This window comes from Balaenoptera ricei, chromosome 10, assembly GCF_028023285.1.
Source record: "Balaenoptera ricei isolate mBalRic1 chromosome 10, mBalRic1.hap2, whole genome shotgun sequence".
NCBI classification, from domain to species: Eukaryota; Metazoa; Chordata; class Mammalia; order Artiodactyla; family Balaenopteridae; genus Balaenoptera; species Balaenoptera ricei.
The window spans coordinates 51,616,595-51,636,917 of record NC_082648.1 but is presented as its reverse complement, the minus strand read 5'-3'; the positions used below and the strand labels follow the sequence as shown (position 1 = coordinate 51,636,917).

The following is a 20,323-nucleotide window of genomic DNA, read 5'->3' as shown; positions in this document are numbered from 1 at the left end:
TTGTTGAGACATGGATGGATCTAGAGACTGTCATACAGAGTGAAGTATGTCAGAAAGAGAAAAACACATATCGTATATTAAAGCATACGATAGAAATGGAAATCTAGAAAAATAGTGCAGGTGAACTGGTTTGCAGGGCAGAAATTGAGACACAGATATAGACAACAAAGGTATGGACACCAAGGGCAGAAATCGGCGGAGGGGTGGGAGTGGTGGTGTGATGAATTGGGCGATTGGGTTTGACATGTATACACTGCTGTGTATAAAATTGATGACTAATAAGAACCTGCTGTATAAAAAAATAAAATTAAATTAAAAAATTAAAAAATAAATAAAGTAAAATAGGGAAATTAAAAGTAATAATAATAACAGTAACTTATGGTAATAATAATAATATTGTAATAATAAAATATTTGTAGAGCATAGACGTTTACAAAAACTTTTAATCTTCTTAGTCTACCCTGACATTGGTATTTTTAACTTATCTCTTCCTTCTAGCTCTTTCCCATCACCTATTCAAGTCTGTCTCCTTTGCTACCATTTTATCTTTACTTCCCTTCTCAGCATGTCTCTTGAAAGAGTAATTTAGTCTGCTTTCATTTGTTTTCATCTCCCAGTCTCCTCACTTCATTTTGTATCACTCCATCAGTATGTACACTGTTCTTTCCATTGGCATTCTCAGCTGCTGAGTGTAGCAGACATTTAGCTGTTTAAAATAGAAGAAGTAATGAAACTTCTCCGTTAAAAAGGATTCATTTGTTCTGATTCTAAGATCAATGCACTCGTTCCTTCATCGAACATACATTGATTTTCTGTGATGTAGGTATTGTTCTGTGTGCTGGAGCAGTGACTAATAGAGAGGATCTTAGACTTCCCTGGTGGTCCAGTGGTTAAGATTCCATGCTTCCGATGCGGGGGGCACAGGTTCGATCCCTGGTTGGGGAAGTTCTGCATGGTGTGGCAAAAAAAAAAGGATCTTCCCTCATAGAAATAACATTTTAATGGGAGAAAGAAGAAAATAAATACCTCAAATATATAAATAAGTGAATAAGATAATTTCAGATTATAATAAATGAAGAAAATACAGATGGTCCCCAATTTACAATGGTTTAACTTACCATAGTGGGAAAGTTATATACATTCGGTAGAACCTATACTTTGAATTTTGAATTTTGATCTTCAACCAGGCTAGCAGTATATGGTACAATACTTGCTCCTGATACTGGGCAACATGGGCGAACTGCAGCTTCCTTCAGCCACGTGATCCCAAGGGTAAACAACTTCTGCACTTAGAACCATTCTGCACCCATACAACCATTCTGTTTTTCATTTTCAGTACAGTATTCAATAAATTAATGAGATATTCAACACTTCATTATAAAATAGGCTTTATGTTAGATGGTTTTGCCCAACTGTAGGCTAGTGTAAGTGTTCTGAGTATGTTTAAGGTAGACTAGGCTGAGCTATGATGTTTTGTAGGTTAGGTGTATCAAAGCATTTTCAGCTTACAATGGGTTTATCTGGATGTAACCCCATCGTAAGTTGAGGAAGATCTGCACTACAGGATATTGGGAGCAAGAGAGACTGGGGTGGGTGTCTCTGGACTCTGAAGGGCAAGATACTCAGGAGGTGCTCTCTGTGGAGGTGGTCATGAACTGAAATTGACCGTGCAAAGACTAGAGGGAGAGCCTTCAAGGCAGAGCTAACATTTAACGTGAGGTCTAGAACAAGCTTGGCACAGGGGCATTGGTTTGCACCCTTGGAGCTTCCAGGGTGAAATCTGAAACCAGCGCCAATATGTGGAGGGCAAGGAGAGACCCAAGAAAGAGAGACCACTCCAGATTGCTAGGTGGCACATTTAACAAGCAAGGGAACTTACAAGCTTGTCTTGGGTGCTAGAAGATGAGTAGATCTCCACACCTGCCCAGCAAATCTTAAGAGACTTTACTGGGGTTCAGTCATGTATTCAGTCCAGATGGTCTCAGCGACACATTACTCTCTCAAGGTTACATCCTTGGAACAGCTCCCACTGTGGGCACGGTGGGCAGAATGTCCATTCCAAGGACAGGGGAGGGAGTGAGGACCCTCAGACTGCCTGGGTAGTCAAGGTAGTTGACCTTGAGGGTCAACCGGTGGTCATGTGCTCTGACAGAGGGACAGAGGGAAGGCCAATGTGGCTGAAGTGTAGGGAAGGAAGGGAACAGGGCTGTGAAGTGAGGTCAGAGAGGTTGAGGGGGGGAGATGATGAACTTTCTCTCCAGTGAGAAATTTAGATATTTAATCTCATTTTGATAGGTAGGTAAATTCTGAGGTTTTCAGCAAGGAATGGGGGGCAGTATTATTCAATTTACATTCTTTAAGTCTCATTCTGGTCCCTATCAGGAGAGAAGGAACTTGACTTATCAGTTGGAGCATTCTACTTCAAGGTTAAATTCCTGTACTAGATGTGGCAATTAAAGTTCATGTCATTGTAATTAGTTAATACTAGGTGGGTATGAATGTTAGATCAATGTAGAGAAATGTCCTAAAAAGACTTTTGTTATGTATTGCCACAGAAGTGCCTTAAGCTCTGGGTGAGGCCAGGTGGTTGGATTCTGGGCCCCAGCTTTTATCTCCTTTGTATATAAGCCTTTCCCACCTTTTTTCCCCTTCCATCTTCTCTTCTTTAGATCAGTTAAACTTACCTTCTTTTTTTATAGGGAAGTGATTTTTCTAGCAGCATAACAGTTTTTCAGCTCTTGCTTATTTATAATTAAGTGCACTTTTAACATCAGTGGGGAGGCAAAGGGTTTTAACACCATTCAAACATCTACATCTCAGTGAATATAACTGAAACATGTAATACAGAAGAGAAGAGCAGAAGAAAATCTGGAGATTTAATTGTCAGTCCTCTACTTTGACAACTTTTCACTTCAACATCCTTCACTGCCAAGGTTACCATTTCTCAATTATCCTGTTTCCCTTGTCTTGCCAGCTGCTGCTGCTTGGGGAGCAATTTCAAGGTTTCATCCTTTCTGAATTTATCCTTCAGTTTCCAGTTTCTTCTTCCCTCAGCTTTTGCTGTTATAAAATTCACTTAAATTTTGCTTTTTTTTTTTTAACAGATAAATGTGACAATTCTGAAAGTGCCTTCGGCCCTTGACTGTGGTGGAAGTTTTTAAACTGATCCCTGGTGTTTAGCACATTGAATGAGAAGTGAATGCCCCCTCCTTCTGTGCCCTTGTACAAAGTCCAGAAGAAGTGTATCATTCAGCTTTTTTTCTTTTGGGTTTTCTTCTTTGGTGATGCCCCTTTGTCCAAAATCCTTCATTGCTCTATTATACTTCAGTTTGCTCCAACTTGGTTGTTATTTAAAAATCAGTTAGAATAAATCACATTACAGATTGGATTTCTCCCTTCCCTTTTTCTTCTTATCCACTGTGCCCTTTCTTTTCTTCCCCCCTCCTACCCCTTTCCCACTTTCTTCTTCCTGTGTGTCCCTTCCTAGTTTTATCCTAAAATAGTGACACATACTTGCTTCCGGCTCATGTTGGCAAGTACACAATATATTTGGCTCTACCACATGACATGACCAGCATTCAGCAAATACTCATCCGCTAGTTATTGAGCTGAAAGTTGGGCCAGGCCCTAGGTATTTCCAAATGTGTGGTGCACAGTCCCTATCTTTAGGAATCTTGTATGACAGTGAGGGATGGAGATAAGTAAATAGAAAATTATATTACATGTGGCAAGTGCCTAGTATGTATAAAGTAGGGCACTTAACGAGGTCTTGTCCAAATCCTATAGGAGGAATTCTAACCTGCACCCTGACCAATGAATAGAAGTTAGCATTTTGAAGAGTGGATGGGGTGAGGGGTGGGTGGCTAATATGTTTCAGGAGACAAGGAGGTGAGATTTAGCTGGAAGCCCTGGAAGAAATTTCGTAGAGTTAAAATACTGACTATGAGTGTATGTGGAGAGAGAGATGGGGAAGAATGGCGTAAAATAAGATTGGAGACGTAAAGAGAAAAGTGTTTTTGTTTATTTCCCTGATACCAATACAAGTTTTGTATAACCCTGCTAAGGATTATGGCCTTCTTTTTTTTTTTTTTTTCCGAAACAGAAAGGAATCATGTGAAGGTTATAATCATATGAAGGGTGTCTCATGATCATAGTTACATGTTTGACTACAGCATAGAGAATGCCTTACACTCAGTCAACAGTATTTATCAGGCACTTACTAAGTACTACATACGGCAAATAGAGTCATGGAAAAAGCAGACACAGACCCTGCCTTCAATTCCAGAGGATGGCAATATTGGCAGCAGGAAGTCCAGTTAGGAAGCTGTGTGCTGCCCATGAGAAATTTTGGTGGTCTGAATTGCAGTATTGCAGTAGGTATGGAAATAAGTGTGTAAGATTAAGAGATATTCAGGAAATAGTATTGACAGAACATGGTAATTGACTGAACTGGTGTGGGGGTGGTATGAGAGGGAAGACAGGGGTCTTTACAGACTTCCAAATGTTGACCTGCATTCTCCTTCCTTTTTTAGTTTGACAGCCTGGTGACTTTGTGGTGTTTCTGTTTCCATGTGTCTAGTTACCAGTTTGACCAGCTGTCAGTTCTGTCATCCCATTTGGTGGGTGGACAATGGTATGGAAAATACAATGGGTCATTGACCTTGTAGCAGAGGCCCTTTGCTATGGAAAACCAATTATCAGGAATTATGCTAAGCAGCTCTTCTTGTCAGATGAATTTTGCTCAACTGTTCATTCTGTTATAGGATATACAGTCCAATATGGTCACAGGGATTGGATGTAGAAGAGGAGGCAGGATGGCTGCAAAAATGTGAGAAAAGTAGAAGCTCATAACAAAGCTAGTAGTAAGAGTGCCCGCTCCGCAAAACAAACACAAAGGCAATAGAATGGAAGATTTTAAATGGGCATTTGGTTTACTGAGAGTGAATACTAAACCAGATTATCTCTTTAAGACACTTCCTGAGGACATAAATATCATGTATTACACTGTGAAGAAAGGTTTCTGGAAAATGCTGCACACTCAGATATGCCTCTGGTTAAAAAAAAGAAAAAATCTGGTTAAGTTTGTTGAACCCAGAATTTTGCAAATCCATTTGCCCCCTTTGTTTTTCACGAATACCGTATTAACGTTCTGTGAAAGTGATGCGTCACAGAACACACAGATTAGGGAAATGCTGGTCTAACCAAGTAATGACCATAGTAATGGCTAATACTTATTGAGCATTTATTATCTTCTATGCATAGTGTTAAATTCTTTTCATGAACTATCTCATTTCGTTTTCATACGAACAACACTATGAGGTAGATATTGTTGTTATTCTCATTTTTTTTTTTTGGTTGCAGAATTTATTTTTTCTAAATTCTCTTTTTTTTTTAACATCTTTATTGGGGTATAATTGCTTTACAATGTTGTCTTAGTTTCTGCTTTATAACAAAGTGAATCAGCTATACATATACATATATACCCATATCTCCTCCCCCTTGTGTCTCCCACCCACCCTCCCTATCCCACCTCTCTAGGTGGTCACAAAGCACTGAGCTTATCTCCCTGTGCTCTGCGGCTGCTCCCCACTAGCTATCTATTTTACATTTGGTAGTGTATATATGTCCATGCCACTCTCTCACTTCGTCCCAGCTTACCCTTCTCCCTCCCCGTGTCCTCAAGCCCATTCTCCACGTCTACGTCTTTATTCCTGCCCTGCCCCTAGGTTCTTCAGAAACATTTATTTTTGTTTTTAGATTCCATATATATGTGTTAGCAGACGGTATTTGTTTTTCTCTTTCTGACTTACTTCACTCTGTATGACAGACTCTAGGTCCATGCACCTCACTAAAATAATTCAATTTCGTTTCCTTTTATGGCTGAGTAATATTCCATTGTATATATGTGCCACATCTTCTTTATCCATTCATCTGTTGATGGACACTTAGGTTGCTTCCATGTCCTGGCTATTGTAAATAGAGCTGCAATGAACATTGGGGTACATGACTCTTTTTGAATTATGGTTTTCTCAGGGTATATGCCCAGTAGTGGGATTGCTGGGTCATATGGTAGTTCTATTTTTAGTTTTTTAAGGAACCTCCATACTGTTCTCCATAGTGGCTGTATCAATTTACATTCCCACCAAAAGGGCAGGAAGGTTCCCTTTTCTCCACACCCTCTCCAGCATTTATTGTTTGTAGATTTTTTGACAATGGCCATTCTGACTGGTGTGAGGTGATACCTCATTGTCGTTTTGATTTGCATTTCTCTAATGATTAGTGATGTTGAGCATCCTTTCATGTGTTTGTTGTCAATCTGTATATCTTCTTTGGAGCAATGTCTATTTAGGTCTTCTGCCCATTTTTGGATTGGGTTGTTTGTTTTTTTGATATTGAACTGCATGAGCTGCTTGAAAATTTTGGAGATTAATCCTTTGTCAGTTGCTTCATTTGGAAATATTTTCTCTCATTCTGAGGTTGTCTTTTCGTCTTGTTTATGTTTTCCTTTGCTGTGCAAAAGCTTTGAAGTTTCAGTAGGTTTATTTGTTTATTTTTGTTTTTATTTCCCTTTCTCTAGGAGGTGGGTCAAAAAGAATCTTGCTGTGATTTATGTCATAGAGTGTTCTGCCTATGTTTTCCTCCAAGAGTTTTATAGTGTCTGGCCTTATATTTAGGTCTTTAATCCATTTTGAGTTAATTTTTGTGTATGGTGTTAGGGAGTGTTCTAATTTCATTCTTTTACATGTAGCTGTCCAGTTTTCCCAGCACGACTTATTGAAGAGGCTGTCTTTTCTCCATTGTATATTCTTGCCTCCTTTATCAAAGATAAGGTGACCATATGTGGGTGGGTTTACCTCTGGGCTTTCTATCCTGTTCCATTGATCTGTATTTCTGTTTTTGTGCCAGTACCATACGGTCTTGATTGCTGTAGCTTTGTAGTACAGTCTGAAGTCAGGGACACTGATTCCTCCAGCTCCATTTTTCTTTCTCAAGATTGCTTTGGCTATTCCGGGTCTTTTGTGTTTCCATACGAATTGTGAAATTTTTTTGTTCTAGTTCTGTTAAAAATGCCATTTGTAGTTTCATAGGGATTGCACTGAATCTGTAGATTGCTTTGGGTAGTATAGTCATTTTCACAATGTTGATTATTACAATCCAAGAACATGGTATATCTCTCCATCTGTTTGTATCGTCTTTAATTTCTTTCATTAGTGTCTTATAGTTCTCTGCATATAGGTCTTTTGTCTCCTTAGGTAGGTTTATTCCTAGATATTTTATTCTTTTTGTTGCAATGGTAAATGGGAGTGTTTCCTTTATTTCTCTTTCAGATATTTCATCATTAGTGTATAGGAATGCAAGAGATTTCTGTGCATTAATTTTGTATCCTGCTACTTTACCAAATTCATTGATTAGCTCTAGCAGTTTTCTGATACCATCTTTAGGATTCTGTATGTATAGTATCATGTCATCTGCAAACAGTGACAACTTTACTTCTTTTCCAATTTGGATTTCTTGTATTTCTTATTCTTCTCTGATTGCTGTGGCTAAAACTTCCAAAACTATGTTGAATAATAGTGGTGAGAGTGGACAACCTTTTCTTGTTCCTGATCTTAGAGGAAATGGTTTCAGTTTTTCACCATTGAGAACGATGTTGGCTTTTGGTTTGTCATATATGGCCTTTATTATGTTGAGGTAAGTTCCCTATATGCCTACTTTCTGGAGGGATTTTATTATAAGTCGGTGCTGAATTTTGTCAAAAGCATTTTCTGCATCATTGAGTTGATTGTATGGTTTTTCTCCTTCAAGTTGTTAATATGGTTTATCACATTGATTGATTTGCATATAATGAAGAATCCTTGCATTCCTGGGACTTACCCCACTTTATCATGGTGTATGATCCTTTTCATGTGCTGTTGGATTCTGTTTGCTAGTAATTTGTTGAGGATTTTTGCATCTATGTTCATCAGTGATATTGGCCTGTAGTTTTCTTTGTTTGTGACATCTTTGTCTGGTTTTAGTATCAGGGTGATGGTGGCATTGTAAAATGAGTTTGGGAGTGTTCCTCCCTCTGCTATATTTTGGAAGAGTTTGAGAAGGATCAGTGTTATCTCCTCTCTAAATGTTTGATGGAATTCGCCTGTGAAGCCATCTGGTCCTGGACTTTTGTTTGTTGGAAGATTTTTAATCACAGTTTCAATTTCAGTGCTTGTGATTGGTCTGTTTATATTTTCTATTTCTTCCTGGTTCTGTCTCGGAAGGTTGTGCTTTTCTAAGAATTTGTCCTTTTCTTCCAGGTTGTCCATTTTATTGGAATAGAGTTGCTTGTAGTAATTTCTCATGATCCTTTGTATTTCTGCAGTGTCAGTTGTTACTTCTGCTTTTTCATTTCTATTTCTATTTATTTGAGTATTTTCCCCTTTTTTCTTGGTAAGTCTGGCTCATGGTTTATCAATTTTGTTTATCTTCTCAAAGAACCAGCTTTTAGTTTTATTGATCTTTCCTGTTGTTTCCTTCATTTCTTTTCATTTATTTCAGATCTGATCTTCATGATTTCTTTCCTTCTGCTAACTTTGGGGTTTGTTTTTGTTCTTCTTTCTCTAATTGCTTCAGGTGTAAGGTTAGGTTGTTTATTTGAGATTTTTCTTGTTTCTCGAGGTAGCGTTGTATTGCTATAAACTTCCCTCTTAGAACTGCTTTTGCTGCATCCCACAGGTTTTGGGTCATCGTGTTTTCATTGTCATTTGTTTCTAGGTATTTTTTTATTTCTTCTTTGATTTCTTCAGTGATCTCTTGGTTATTTAGTGGCGTATTGTTTAGCCTCCAGGTGTTTGTACTTTTTACAGTTTTTTTCGTGTAATTGATATCTTGTCTCATAGCATTTTGGTTGGAAAAGGTAGTGATAAGATTTCAGTTTTCTTAAATTTACCAAGGCTTGATTTGTGACCCAAGATATGATCTATCCTGGAAAATGTTCCATGAGTACTTGTGAAGAAAGTGTATTCTGGTTTTTTTTGGATGGACTGTCGTAAAAATATCAATTAAGTCCATCTTGTTTAATGTATCATTTAAAGCTTGTGTTTCCTTATTTATTTTCATTTTGGATGATCTGTCCATTAGTGAAAGTGGGGTGTTAAAGTCCCCTACTATGATTGTGTTACTGTCGATTTCCCCTATTATGGCTGTTAGCATTTGCCTTATGTATTGAGGTGCTCCTATGTTGGGTGCATAAATATTTACAAGTGTTCTATCTTCTTCTTGGATTGATCCCTTGATCATTATGTAGTGTCCTTCTTTGTCTCTTGTAATAGTCTTTATTTTAAAGCCTATTTTGTCTGATATGAGAATTGCTACTCTTGCTTTCTTATGATTTCCATTTGTACGGAATATTTTTCCATCCCCTCACTTTCAGTCTGTATGTGTCCCTAGGTCTGAAGTGCGTCTCTTGCAGACAGCACATATATTTATGGGTCTTGTTTCTTCTGTGTCCATCCAGCCAGTCTATGTCTTTTGGTGGGAGCATTTAATCCATTTACATTTAAGGTAATTATCAATATGTTTGTTCCTATTACCATTTTCTCAATTGTTGTGGGTTTGTTATTGTAGGTCTTTTCCTTCTCTTATGTTTCCTGTCTAGAGAAGTTCCTTTAGCATTTGTTGTAAAGCTGTTTGGTGGTGCTGAATTCCCTAAGCTTTTTCTTGTTTTGTAAAGGTCTTGATTTCCTTGTTGAATCTGAATGAGATCCTTGCTGGGTGTAGTAATCTTGGTTGTAGTTTTTTCCCTTTCATCACTTTAAATATGTCCTGCCACTCCCTTTTGGCGTGCAGAGTTTCTGCTGAAAGATCAGCTGTTAACCTTATGGGGACTCCCTTGTATGTTATTTCTTTTCCCTTGCTGCTTTTAATATTTTTTCCTTGTATTTAATTTTTGACAGTTTGATTAATATGTGTCTTGACGTGTTTCTCCTTGGATTTATCCTCTGTGGGATTCTCTGAGCTTCCTAGACTTGATTGACTATTTCCTTTCCCATATTAGGGAAATTTTCAACTATAATCTCTTCAAATATTTTCTCAGTCCCTTTATTTTTCTCTTCTTCTTCTGGGACCCCTATAATTCGAATGTTGGTGTGTTTAATGTTGTCCCAGAAGTCTCTGAGACTGTTCTCAATTCTTTTCATTCTTTTTTCTTTATTCTGGTCTGAGGTAGTTATTTCCACTATTTTATCTTCCAGGTCACTTATCCATTCTTCTGCCTCTGTTATTCTGCTATTGATTCCTTCTAGAGAATTTTAAATTTCATTCATTGTGTTGTTCATCATTGTTTGTTTGCTCTAGTTCTTATGGGTCCTTGTTAAACGTTTCTTGTATTTTCTCCATTCTGTTTCCAAGATTTTGTCTCATGTTTACTATCATTACTCTGAATTCTTTTTCAGGTAGGCTGCCTATTTCCTCTTCATTTGTTTGGTCTGGTGGGTTTTTACTTTGCTCCTTCATCTGCTGTGTGTTTCTCTGTCTTGTCATTTTGCTTAACTTACTGTGTTTGGGGTCTCCTTTTCACAGGCTGCAGGTTCATATTTTCTGTTGTTGGACACAGTGGGCAGGACTGTGTCCACTGGTGTGTTTTGTGGTGTATATGACCTTATTATGATTTTAGGCAGCCTCTCTGCTAATGGGTGGGGTTGTGGTCCTGCCTTGCTATTTGTTTGGTGTAGGGTGTCCAGTACTGTGGCTACTGGTTTTGAGTGGAGTTGGGTCTTAGCATTGAGATAGAGATCTCTGGGAGAGCTTTTGCCATTTGATATTTCATGGAACCGGGAGGTCTCTCGTGGACCAAAGTCCTGAACTCAGCTCTCCCACCTCAGAAGCACATGCCTGACACCCAGCTGGGATCACCACGACCCTGTCAGCCACACAGCTCAGAAGAAAAGGGAGAAAAAAAGAAAGGAAGAAAGAAAAAAATAAAATAAAATATAGTTATTAAAATAAAAAATAATTATTAAAAATTAAAAAGTAATAAAAAAAAGAAAGAAAGAAAGAAGAGAGCAACCAAACCAAAAAACAAATCCACCAATGATAAGAAGAGCTAAAAAACTATCCTAAAAAAAACCCAAAAAACAAAAAAAAGTATAGACAGAACCCTAGGACAAATGGTAAAAGCGAAGCTCTACAGACAAAATCACACAAAGGCCACCGCCTCAATTTTGGGATGATTCATTGTCTATTCAGGTATTCCAGAGATGCAGGGTACATCACATTGATTGTGGAGATTTATTCTCTTGCTCCTTGTGGCTGCTGGGAGAGGTTTCCCTTTCTCTTCTTTGTTCTCACAGGTTCTGGGGTTCAGCTTTGGATTTGGCCCTTCCTCTGCGTGTAGGTCGCCTTAGGGCATCTGTTTTTCACTCAGACAGGATGGGGTTAAAGCAGCAGCTGATTAGGGGCCTCTGGCTCACTCAGGCTGGGGAGAGGGAGGGGTATGGAATGTGGGTGAGCCTGCAGCGGCAGAGGCCAGCATGACGTTGCAACAGCCTTAGTCACCCCATGTGTTCTTCCGGGGAAGTGGTTCCTGGATCATGGGACGCTGGCAGTGGCAGGCTGCACAGGCTCCTGGGAGGGGAGGTGTGGAGAGTGACCTGTGCTCGCACACAGGCTTCTTGGTGGCTGCAGCAGCAGCCTTAGCATCTCATGCCCGTCTCTGGTGTCCGCACTGATAGGTGCAGCTCGCATCCGTCTCTGGAGCTCGTTTAGGCGGCGCTCTATATCCCCTCTGCTTGTACACCCCAAAACAATGGTCTCTTGCCTCTTAGGCAGTTCCAGACTTTGTCCCAGACTCCCTGCTTGCTAGCTGTGGTGTACTAGCCCCCTTCAGGCTGTGTTCACGCAGCCAACCCCAGTCCTCTCCCTGGGATCTGACCTCCGAAGCTGGAGCCTCAGCTCCCAGCCCCTACCCGTCCCGGCGAGTGAGCAGACAAGCCTGTCAGGCTGGTGAGTGCTGGTCAGCACCGATCCTCTGTGCGGGAATCTCTCCGCTTTGCCCTCCGCACCCCTGTTGCTGCGCTCTCCTCTGTGGCTCCGAATCTTCCGCCCTCCGCCACCAGCAGTCTCTGCCCACGAAGGGGCTTCCTAGTGTGTGGAAACTTTTCCTTCTTCACACCTCCCTCCCAGAGGGGCAGGTCCTGTCCCTATTCTTTTGTCTCTGTTTTTTCTTTTGCCCTACCCAGGTACGTGGGGAGTTTCTTTCCTTTTGGGAAGTCTGAGGTCTTCTGCCAGCGTTCAGTAGGTGTTCTGTAGGAGTTGTTCCACATGTAGATGTATTTGTGGGGAGGAAGGTGATCTCCACATCTTACTCCTCCGCCATCTTGGAGGTCTCCCCTTCTCATTTTAAATACAATAAAAATACTCTTAGTTAAGTAATTTATCCAAAGTCATATAGAAAGTAGGCAGGAAGCCAGATTTTAAACCAAGTAATCTAATCTGAAAGGTCAAACACCTATTCCTTTATACATTATCTAGACATGTCACAAGACCAAGGTCCATGGAGGACTTCCAGCTATTGGGGCCACTGAAATTCCATCCAGTCATCTCCCTCCACAGGCTTCTCATGCACTCAAGGAACAAAACATCCAAATGACTGAACACTTTCCAATCTCATAGTTTTTGAGCCCTTATACATGCCAGCCATTGGGCTAGGCTTTTCACAAACATATCCCATATTAGAGAAGAAAAAACTGAGGCAGGAGATCCAGAAACTCACATTAGATGACACAATTAAAAACGAGGAGGGCCTGGACTCAAATCCAAACAGTCTGACTCAGAAGTGAGTCTGTGTTCTTAGTCATACTATGCTGTCTCCTCAACATCTGAATCAGCGTGCACAACTTCCCCAGGCCAAGAAGTGTTCATGTATACCCATATTAAATATAAGTAATATATCAATTTATTTTTTCATCCACTTATCAGTGTGAATGACTTCTCTTCAAAATTAATCAGCCATCATTGCCACCACTGAGTCATACTTTTGGGGATAGAGTATTTTGGAAGTGAAGGTGTAAAGAAAAAGATAACTTAGAGAACTCAAGAGGAAGAGGAGTCAAGCTAGGTCAGGAAGTGACCTCACAAACTTGCAGTAGAGTGAAGGCAAGAATGTAAGTCAAACAAGATTAGAGTTCAAAATAGGATCCAAACCTGAGAAGGCACAGGGTGATGGACGTATATTTTATCTCCCTTATAAATAAATGCAGATGGATTATATCTTATATATTTCACTTACCCCTTAGCAATATAGTAGTTAATATAAAAATTTTAGATTTAGACTATTTGAGGTATGACTTTTTACTCTATCATTAAACATGACCTCAGCAAATTTCCAAATTTCATCATCTACAAATGGGGTTAGACATACCAACATCCCCAATTCGTCCTGAAAAACAATTGAAATAATATTGTATTAGGTGCTACAGAAAGTAGTTGCTAAATTTTTATTATGGGTAGCTATTATTTTATTATAACTTTGCTTTGCTTACCTGAGTTTTGTAGTCTCAACTTGAAAATGTTAACCTAATATTTTTCATTTTGCTTTTCCATTTTTCTTCTACTTCTCATAAAGTACAGCATGGTAGATTCCAGTAATATTAAAACATCTGTGTATCTCCAGTAGTAGTGTTGTACAGTAAGGTGACTTTTTAAAAACACATTAGGAATAATAGATTTGAAGTGACTTTATTCTATGCAGGAATTCATCACACACATTTTATCTAAACTGTTTACCCTGACCATTTGACCTGGCCTTGAAAAAGGTTTTGTTTTGTTTGTTTTTCTTAAAGTAGAATAAGTCACTTATTTAAAGATTATTCAAACAACTGTGCCTTGGATTTTTTGAATAAGTTGAATCTATATTTATATGGAAAGAAAATGGTAATGTTTCCCAGTTGATTTAGGCTGTTGTTAAGTGAAATAAGCTTGACTGAGGTAGGGCCTCTCTTACCTCTTGCATTGTATCAAGGTACTTTATTTGGAAAACTTTAATTTTTTTTCTGTTCATAGTTTATATACAGTGAATAGCATTTTAATATAAGAAATGCAAATTTAGGTGTTAAGGTGTCATGGGAAGCTTTAAATGTAGCACAGTTATAATGGTAAAATAATGGTTTCACATACTTAGGATTTTTATTATTTTTTTTTTATTTGCAGGATGAGTAAGAGATACTTACAGAAAGCAACAAAAGGAAAACTGCTAATAATAATATTTATTGTAACCTTGTGGGGGAAAGTTGTGTCCAGTGCAAACCATCATAAAGGTAAGCTGTTCTGTTTTCTTCCTCAGCTCTCTGAGGAAGGGGACTCCCTTTAACACAAACTATTGTGTTCTGCTTTTACTGGTCAGTTAATTTTACTAAATATGGGTATGCCCATGGCAATTCTCTTTAAGTAAAAAGGCAGAGAGAGTTATTCTTAATATGGCTTTGATAGGTAATGAATGATTATTTAAATGTTTCCAGGATTACTGACACTTCTGCAAATAATGTTCAAAGAGTATGGAATCGTGACTCTGCATTCTTCTTAACATTTCCATTTTTAAGATAATAATGTTAAAATGTTGAGTTGACACATAATAAAGATGAGTTTCAAATTGCAATCATCCTATAATGAAACCATCTTTAATGATATGTATCTTAATATATATACATGTAAATTTCCTTTCCGTGCTTTTTGTAGATCATATTTCTTCATGCCAGAGTACATCTTTGGCCACTCTTTTGATTCTACCCCAGTATGATATTGAGCAGGCTCAATTCTGCCATAGAACAGGGTGACGATATTTGTTTTATATATGTGTGTTAAGCTTGACAGTTCAAAATTATGCCCTTTCTGTTCTCTTTTCTGAGCATAAGACTCAGTATAGTGAATAAATACTTTTTCCAAATGAATTAAAATTCCATTTAATTTTATTTTAGTCTATTTCTGGACTGTCCCTACCATAATCAAGTATTCATAACCTGAACATTCAATTTAGATTTTTCTGTGAAATATGATTTTACAATTCTGTTCTCTTTCCTCTGTAAAGTCCACAGACTAGCAACTTACTTCCTTATTTTATTTTTGATTGAAGAGAAAGTTAAGACTGCCTTGAATTTTGTAACACTTAAAATAGTTACACATGTGCATTTAATTAGCATTACACGGAACAAGTACACCAGGGAACGGAAAGATGTGGTGTGAGAGAGGGATGCTTATAAGACAAAATCTTTTCCCCCTGTGTTTAAAACCAAAAAGAGTCATCTTTCAAAATATGAATTTTATATAGAGGTCTTTCATATTTCACAATCCTGTTTTTGCCCCAAAGTGTGTGTGTGTGTGTGCATTTCTTCTTTTCTTTAGTACAGCACTTGGATCCACAGATAAAACTTTAAATTCTCTTTAATAATGGTTACTGGTATAAAATTAAGAAGTCGTTAAGGAAGATGTTATTCACGTGCCTCCAAATTGGCTACAGTGAACCAAACTGAAGGACAAAGCAGCCTTAAATACTTACCTTTTAAAAAGAGGCAAACCGCTGGGGCCAAGCCCCATGCCTTGGGCTTAACAGGGGAAGACACATCATCCATACATGGTCACCCCAGTGTGCCTTCCCAGCCTATAAAAGTAGAATTGAGAGCTTTGGGGGAGATTCATAGTAATTGTGGGTGTCATCCCAGCAAAGCAAGGGTTCATGATAAGGATGCTTTCTCATCTCCAAAGCCAAGTGATGGGGTCTCTAAGAGAATCATTCATGAGGACTGCTCCACAGTGAATATTGCATACAATTTTTAAAGCTGTTTTTAAGAATTTTAAAGTTGTATTATGTTCTATGCTAACCCCAAACCTAAGATCTTTTCTTACTTTTTGCCAAAAAATATATTTCTTGAACATAAGAAATTATACCTTGACTCAGAAAACTCACTCAAAGTGCCAAAGTCAAAGTTCTAAAACATTATAGAAGGTAAACTTTTGTGTTGTTTTGCTGATCCATTTCCACCCTACCAAGAATATTTTGGAGGAAGAATTTAGGAAAGATTTCTCTGCCTCTCCCTCTTTCCCTCCTTCCCCTTTTCCTTTCTTTCTTCCCTTTGCACTTTCCATGCAAAATTCCCCCTTTGTTTAAACTGTTTTACATTTAATAAGTGTAATGTACATATACGTTTTAGGACATATTCATAAAATGAACACAAGTATGTTCACCCCCCAGTTGAGACATGTAACATTTCTAATTCTCTTGAACCTGATTGTGTCTGCCACTCTAACTTCATTCCTTTGCCTCCTTACCCAAGATAATCACTATTCTAAATTTTGTGATTATAATTCCCTTGCTTTTATTTATAATTTCACCATGTATTTATACATATCCAAATGGCATGCTGCTTAATTCTGTTGTTATTGAATTTACATAATAGTATTATACTGTGTTTTTCTGTAATTTGCTACCTTGCCCAACAATATATTTGTGACATTCATTATACTTGATGGTGAGTAACTATAGTTAATACTAATTTTTTTTTTTTACTGTTGCCCCATATTTTGTTGTATGAAGTCACCACAATTTATGTATTTATTCTCTTGTACATGAACAGTTGGTGTTCTATTTTCTTGTCATTATGAACTATGCTTCTACAAATATTCTACTTCTTTCCTGGTGCACATGTGCAAGGGTCTCTCAAGAGCACATTCCAAGGAGCAAAATTCTGGGTCACAGGGCATTGCATATCTTCAGTCTTACCAGATTATGTGAAATGTTTTTTTCCAAAGTGGTAGTACTAAGAAAGTTGTTCAAGTTATTTCTTTTTACTGATGTACAGTAGATTTACAATATTATATTAATTTCAGGTATACAACATAGTGATTCAAAATTTTGTATAGATTATATTCCATTTAAAGATTTTATAAAATATTGGCTATATTCCCTGTGCTGTACAATATACCCTTGTAGCTTATTTTATACATCATAGTTTGTTCCTCTTAATCCTCTATCCCTATGCTTCCCCTCCCTCCTTTCCTCTCTCCACTGTTAATTACTAGTTTGTTCTCTATATCTGTGAGACTGTTTCTGTTTTGTTATATTCATTTGTTTATTTTAATAACATACAGTATTTGTCTGACTTATTTCACTAAGCACAATACCCTCTAGGTCCATCCATGTTGTTGCAAATGGCAAAATTTCATTCTTTTTTTATGGCTGAGTAGTATTCCTGTGTGTGTGTGTGTGTGTGTGTGTGTGTGTTTACTGCATCTTCTTTATCCATTCATCTTTTGATGGGCATTTAGTTTGCTTCCATAGCTTGGCTATTGTAAATAAGACTGCTTTGAGCACTGAGCGTATGAAAATTTCAAATTAGTGTTTGCGTGTGGATTTTTTTTTTAATTAAAGTATAGTTGATTTACAATGTTGTGTTAGTTTCAAGTGTACAGCACAATGATTCAGTTATACACATATATGTGTGTGTGTGTGTGTGTGTATACAGATTCTTTTCTCAGATTCTTTTCCCTTATAGGTTATCACAAATATTGAGTATAGTACCCTGTGTTATACAGTAGGTTGTTGTTGGTTATCTATTTTATATATAGTAGTGTGTATATGTTAATCCCAACCTCCTAATTTATCCCTCTCCCACCTCTTTCCCACTTGGTAACCATAAGCTTGTTTTCTATGTCTGTGAATCTATTTCTGTTTTGTAAACAAGTTCATTTGTATCTTTTTTTTTTTTTGATTCCACATATAAGCAATAGCATATGATATTTGTCTTTTTCTGTCTGACTTACTTCACTTAGTATGATAACCTCTAGGTCCATCCATGTTGCTGCAAATGGCATTATTTCATTATTTTTTATGGCTGAGTAGTATTCCATTGTATATATGTACCACATCTTCTTTATCCCTTCATTCGTTGATGGACATTTAGGTTGCTTCCATGTCTTGTCTATTGTAAATAGTGCTGCAATGAACATTGGGGTGCATGTATCTTTTCAAATTATAGTTTTCTCCAGATATATTGGATATATACCCAGGAGTGGAATTGTTGAATCATATGGTAGATCTATTTTTTTTGTTTTCTGAGGCAGCTTCATCCTGTTTTCCATAAGGGCTGCACCAATTTACATTCCCACCAATAGTGTACAAGAGTTGCCTTTTCTTCACATCCTTGCCAACATTTATTATTTGTGATCCTTTTTATGATAGCCATTTTGACAGGTGTGAGGTGATATCTCATTGTGTTTTTGATTTGTTTATCCCCGATTATTAGTGATGTTGAGCACCTTTTCATGTGCCTCTTGGCCATCTGCGTGTCTCCTTTGGAAAATTGCCTATTCGGTTATGCCCATTTTTTTAATCAAGTTGTATGTTTTTTTGATTTTGAGTTGTATGAGTTGTTTATGTATATGGTATATTAATCTCTTATCCATCATATCATTTGCAAATATTTTCACCCATTTAGTAGGTTGTCTTTTGTTTTGTTGATGGCTTCCTTTGCTGTACAATAGCTTTTAAGTTTAATTAGGTCCCATTTGTTTATTTTTGCTTTTGTTTCCATTACTTTAAGAGACAGATCCGAAAATATATTGCTACGATTTATGTCAAAGAGTGTTCTGCCTATGTTTTCTTCCAGGAGTTTTATGATTTCAGGTCTTACATTTAAGTCTTTAATCCATTTTGAGCTTATTTTTGTATATGGTTTGAGAAAATGTTCTAATTCCATTCTTTTACTTGTAGCTGTCCAGTTTTCCCACTGCTTACTGAAGAGACTATTTTTTTTTCCCATTGTATATACTTGCCTCCTTTGTCATAGATTAATTGACCATAAGTGCATGGGTTTATTTCTGGGCTCTCTATTCTGTTCCATTGATATATTTCTATTTTCACGCCAGTACCATCCTAATTTGATGGCTGTAACTTTTAAGTCAGGGAGTGTGACACCTCTAGTTCTGTTCTTCTTACTCAAGTTTGCTTTGGCTATTCAGGGCCTTTTGTGTTTCCCTACAAATTTTAGAATTATTCATTCTAGTTCTGTAAAAAAAAAAAAAAAAAAAATGCCCAGCAGCACACTCCCCTCTTGTCATCCAAGCAATATGCTCTCAGAATTCCCCCTAAGAGGGCTGCCTAGGTCCTTCTGTTGTGGCAGGCTGACTATGTAGGCTGACTGGTGGGCTTTGTTGGCCCCTAGCCCAGTTGATTACCAGACCCTGCCTTGTGTGGATGTTGCTAGCTGCTGGCTAGTGGGGCCTGGTCATGAGGCAGCTGACTGCAGAACCCCAGGGGGCCCTGGGGCTAATGTTGGCTCACTGGCGGTAGGAGTCAGGGTCCAGAAGACTCTGGGGCTGTTGCTCCCCCTACTGGCAGGCAGAGCTGGGTCCTGGAGTCTGGCTGCAGGGCCCAGGGATCCCAGAGCTGGTATCAGATCACTGGTGGGCAGGGGTCTGGTTCTTGACACAGTTGGGTATATGGTCCATGGTGTCCTGAAGCTTGTGTTGGCCTGCTAGTTGCAGGGTCAGGGCCCAAGGCCCAGGCCCCACTGGTCCCAGGGTAGGGTCTAGCCTGCCGTGGGTGGACTAGGTCTTCAGGCTGACGGACTGTGATTTTCTTGCATCTGGTGTCTGCCCCCTAGTGGGTTAGGCTGCTCTAGAGGCTGGTGCAGGCTTCCTGGATGGCAGGGCTGGTGTCTGCCTCCTGGTGGGTGGAGCTGTGTCTTGGCCCTCTGGTGGGTAAGGCTGTGTCTAGAGGTGGCTGTGGGCCCAGGAAGTCATTAGGCAGACTGTCTGCTGATGGGTGGGGATGTGTCCCTACCCAGTTAGTTGTTTGGCCTGAGGCTTCCTAGCACTGATGCCTACAGGCTGTTGGGTGGGACCAGGTCTTGGCACTGTTGAGCCAGAGGGAGGATCCCATTATGCCAGCTGCCAGCAGCAGTGTCCGTGTGGTAGAAAGCTCCCTAATATGGCTACTGACAGTATCTATGTCCCCAGAGTGAGCTACAGCCACCCCCTGCCTCTCCAGGCAACTCTCCAAGACCAGCAGTTAGATCTAGCCCAGGCTCCTGTCAAATTACTGCTTTTGCCCTGGGTACCAGTGCATATGGGATTTTGTGTGGGCCTTTGAGGGTAAAGTCTCTGTTTCCCTCAGTCCTGTGGCACTCCCCAAATTAAGCCCCACTGGCCTTCAAAGCCAAATGCTCTGGGGGCTTGTCTTCTCAGTGCAGGACCCCAGGGCTGCACTTCGCCCACCCAGGGGTATGGGACTTGATTATATAGTGAGCCCACCTTTCCTATCCTACCTGTCCCATTGTGGTTCCTTCTTTAGGTTTAT

General features: G+C 38.8%; 1 protein-coding gene across 4 annotated transcripts in view; it reads left to right on the top strand.

Moving 5' to 3' along the window:
• Positions 1–20,323, top strand: part of TAFA2 (TAFA chemokine like family member 2) — a 595,648-nt gene that overhangs the window by 427,335 nt on the left and 147,990 nt on the right. For all 4 annotated transcript variants that reach the window (XM_059936391.1, XM_059936393.1, XM_059936390.1 and 1 more), the window contains one exon: positions 14,185–14,291. In XM_059936391.1, coding sequence (XP_059792374.1) covers positions 14,186–14,291 — 106 coding nt within the window. In that variant the 5' untranslated portion in view covers position 14,185. The remainder of the gene's footprint in view (positions 1–14,184; positions 14,292–20,323) is intronic.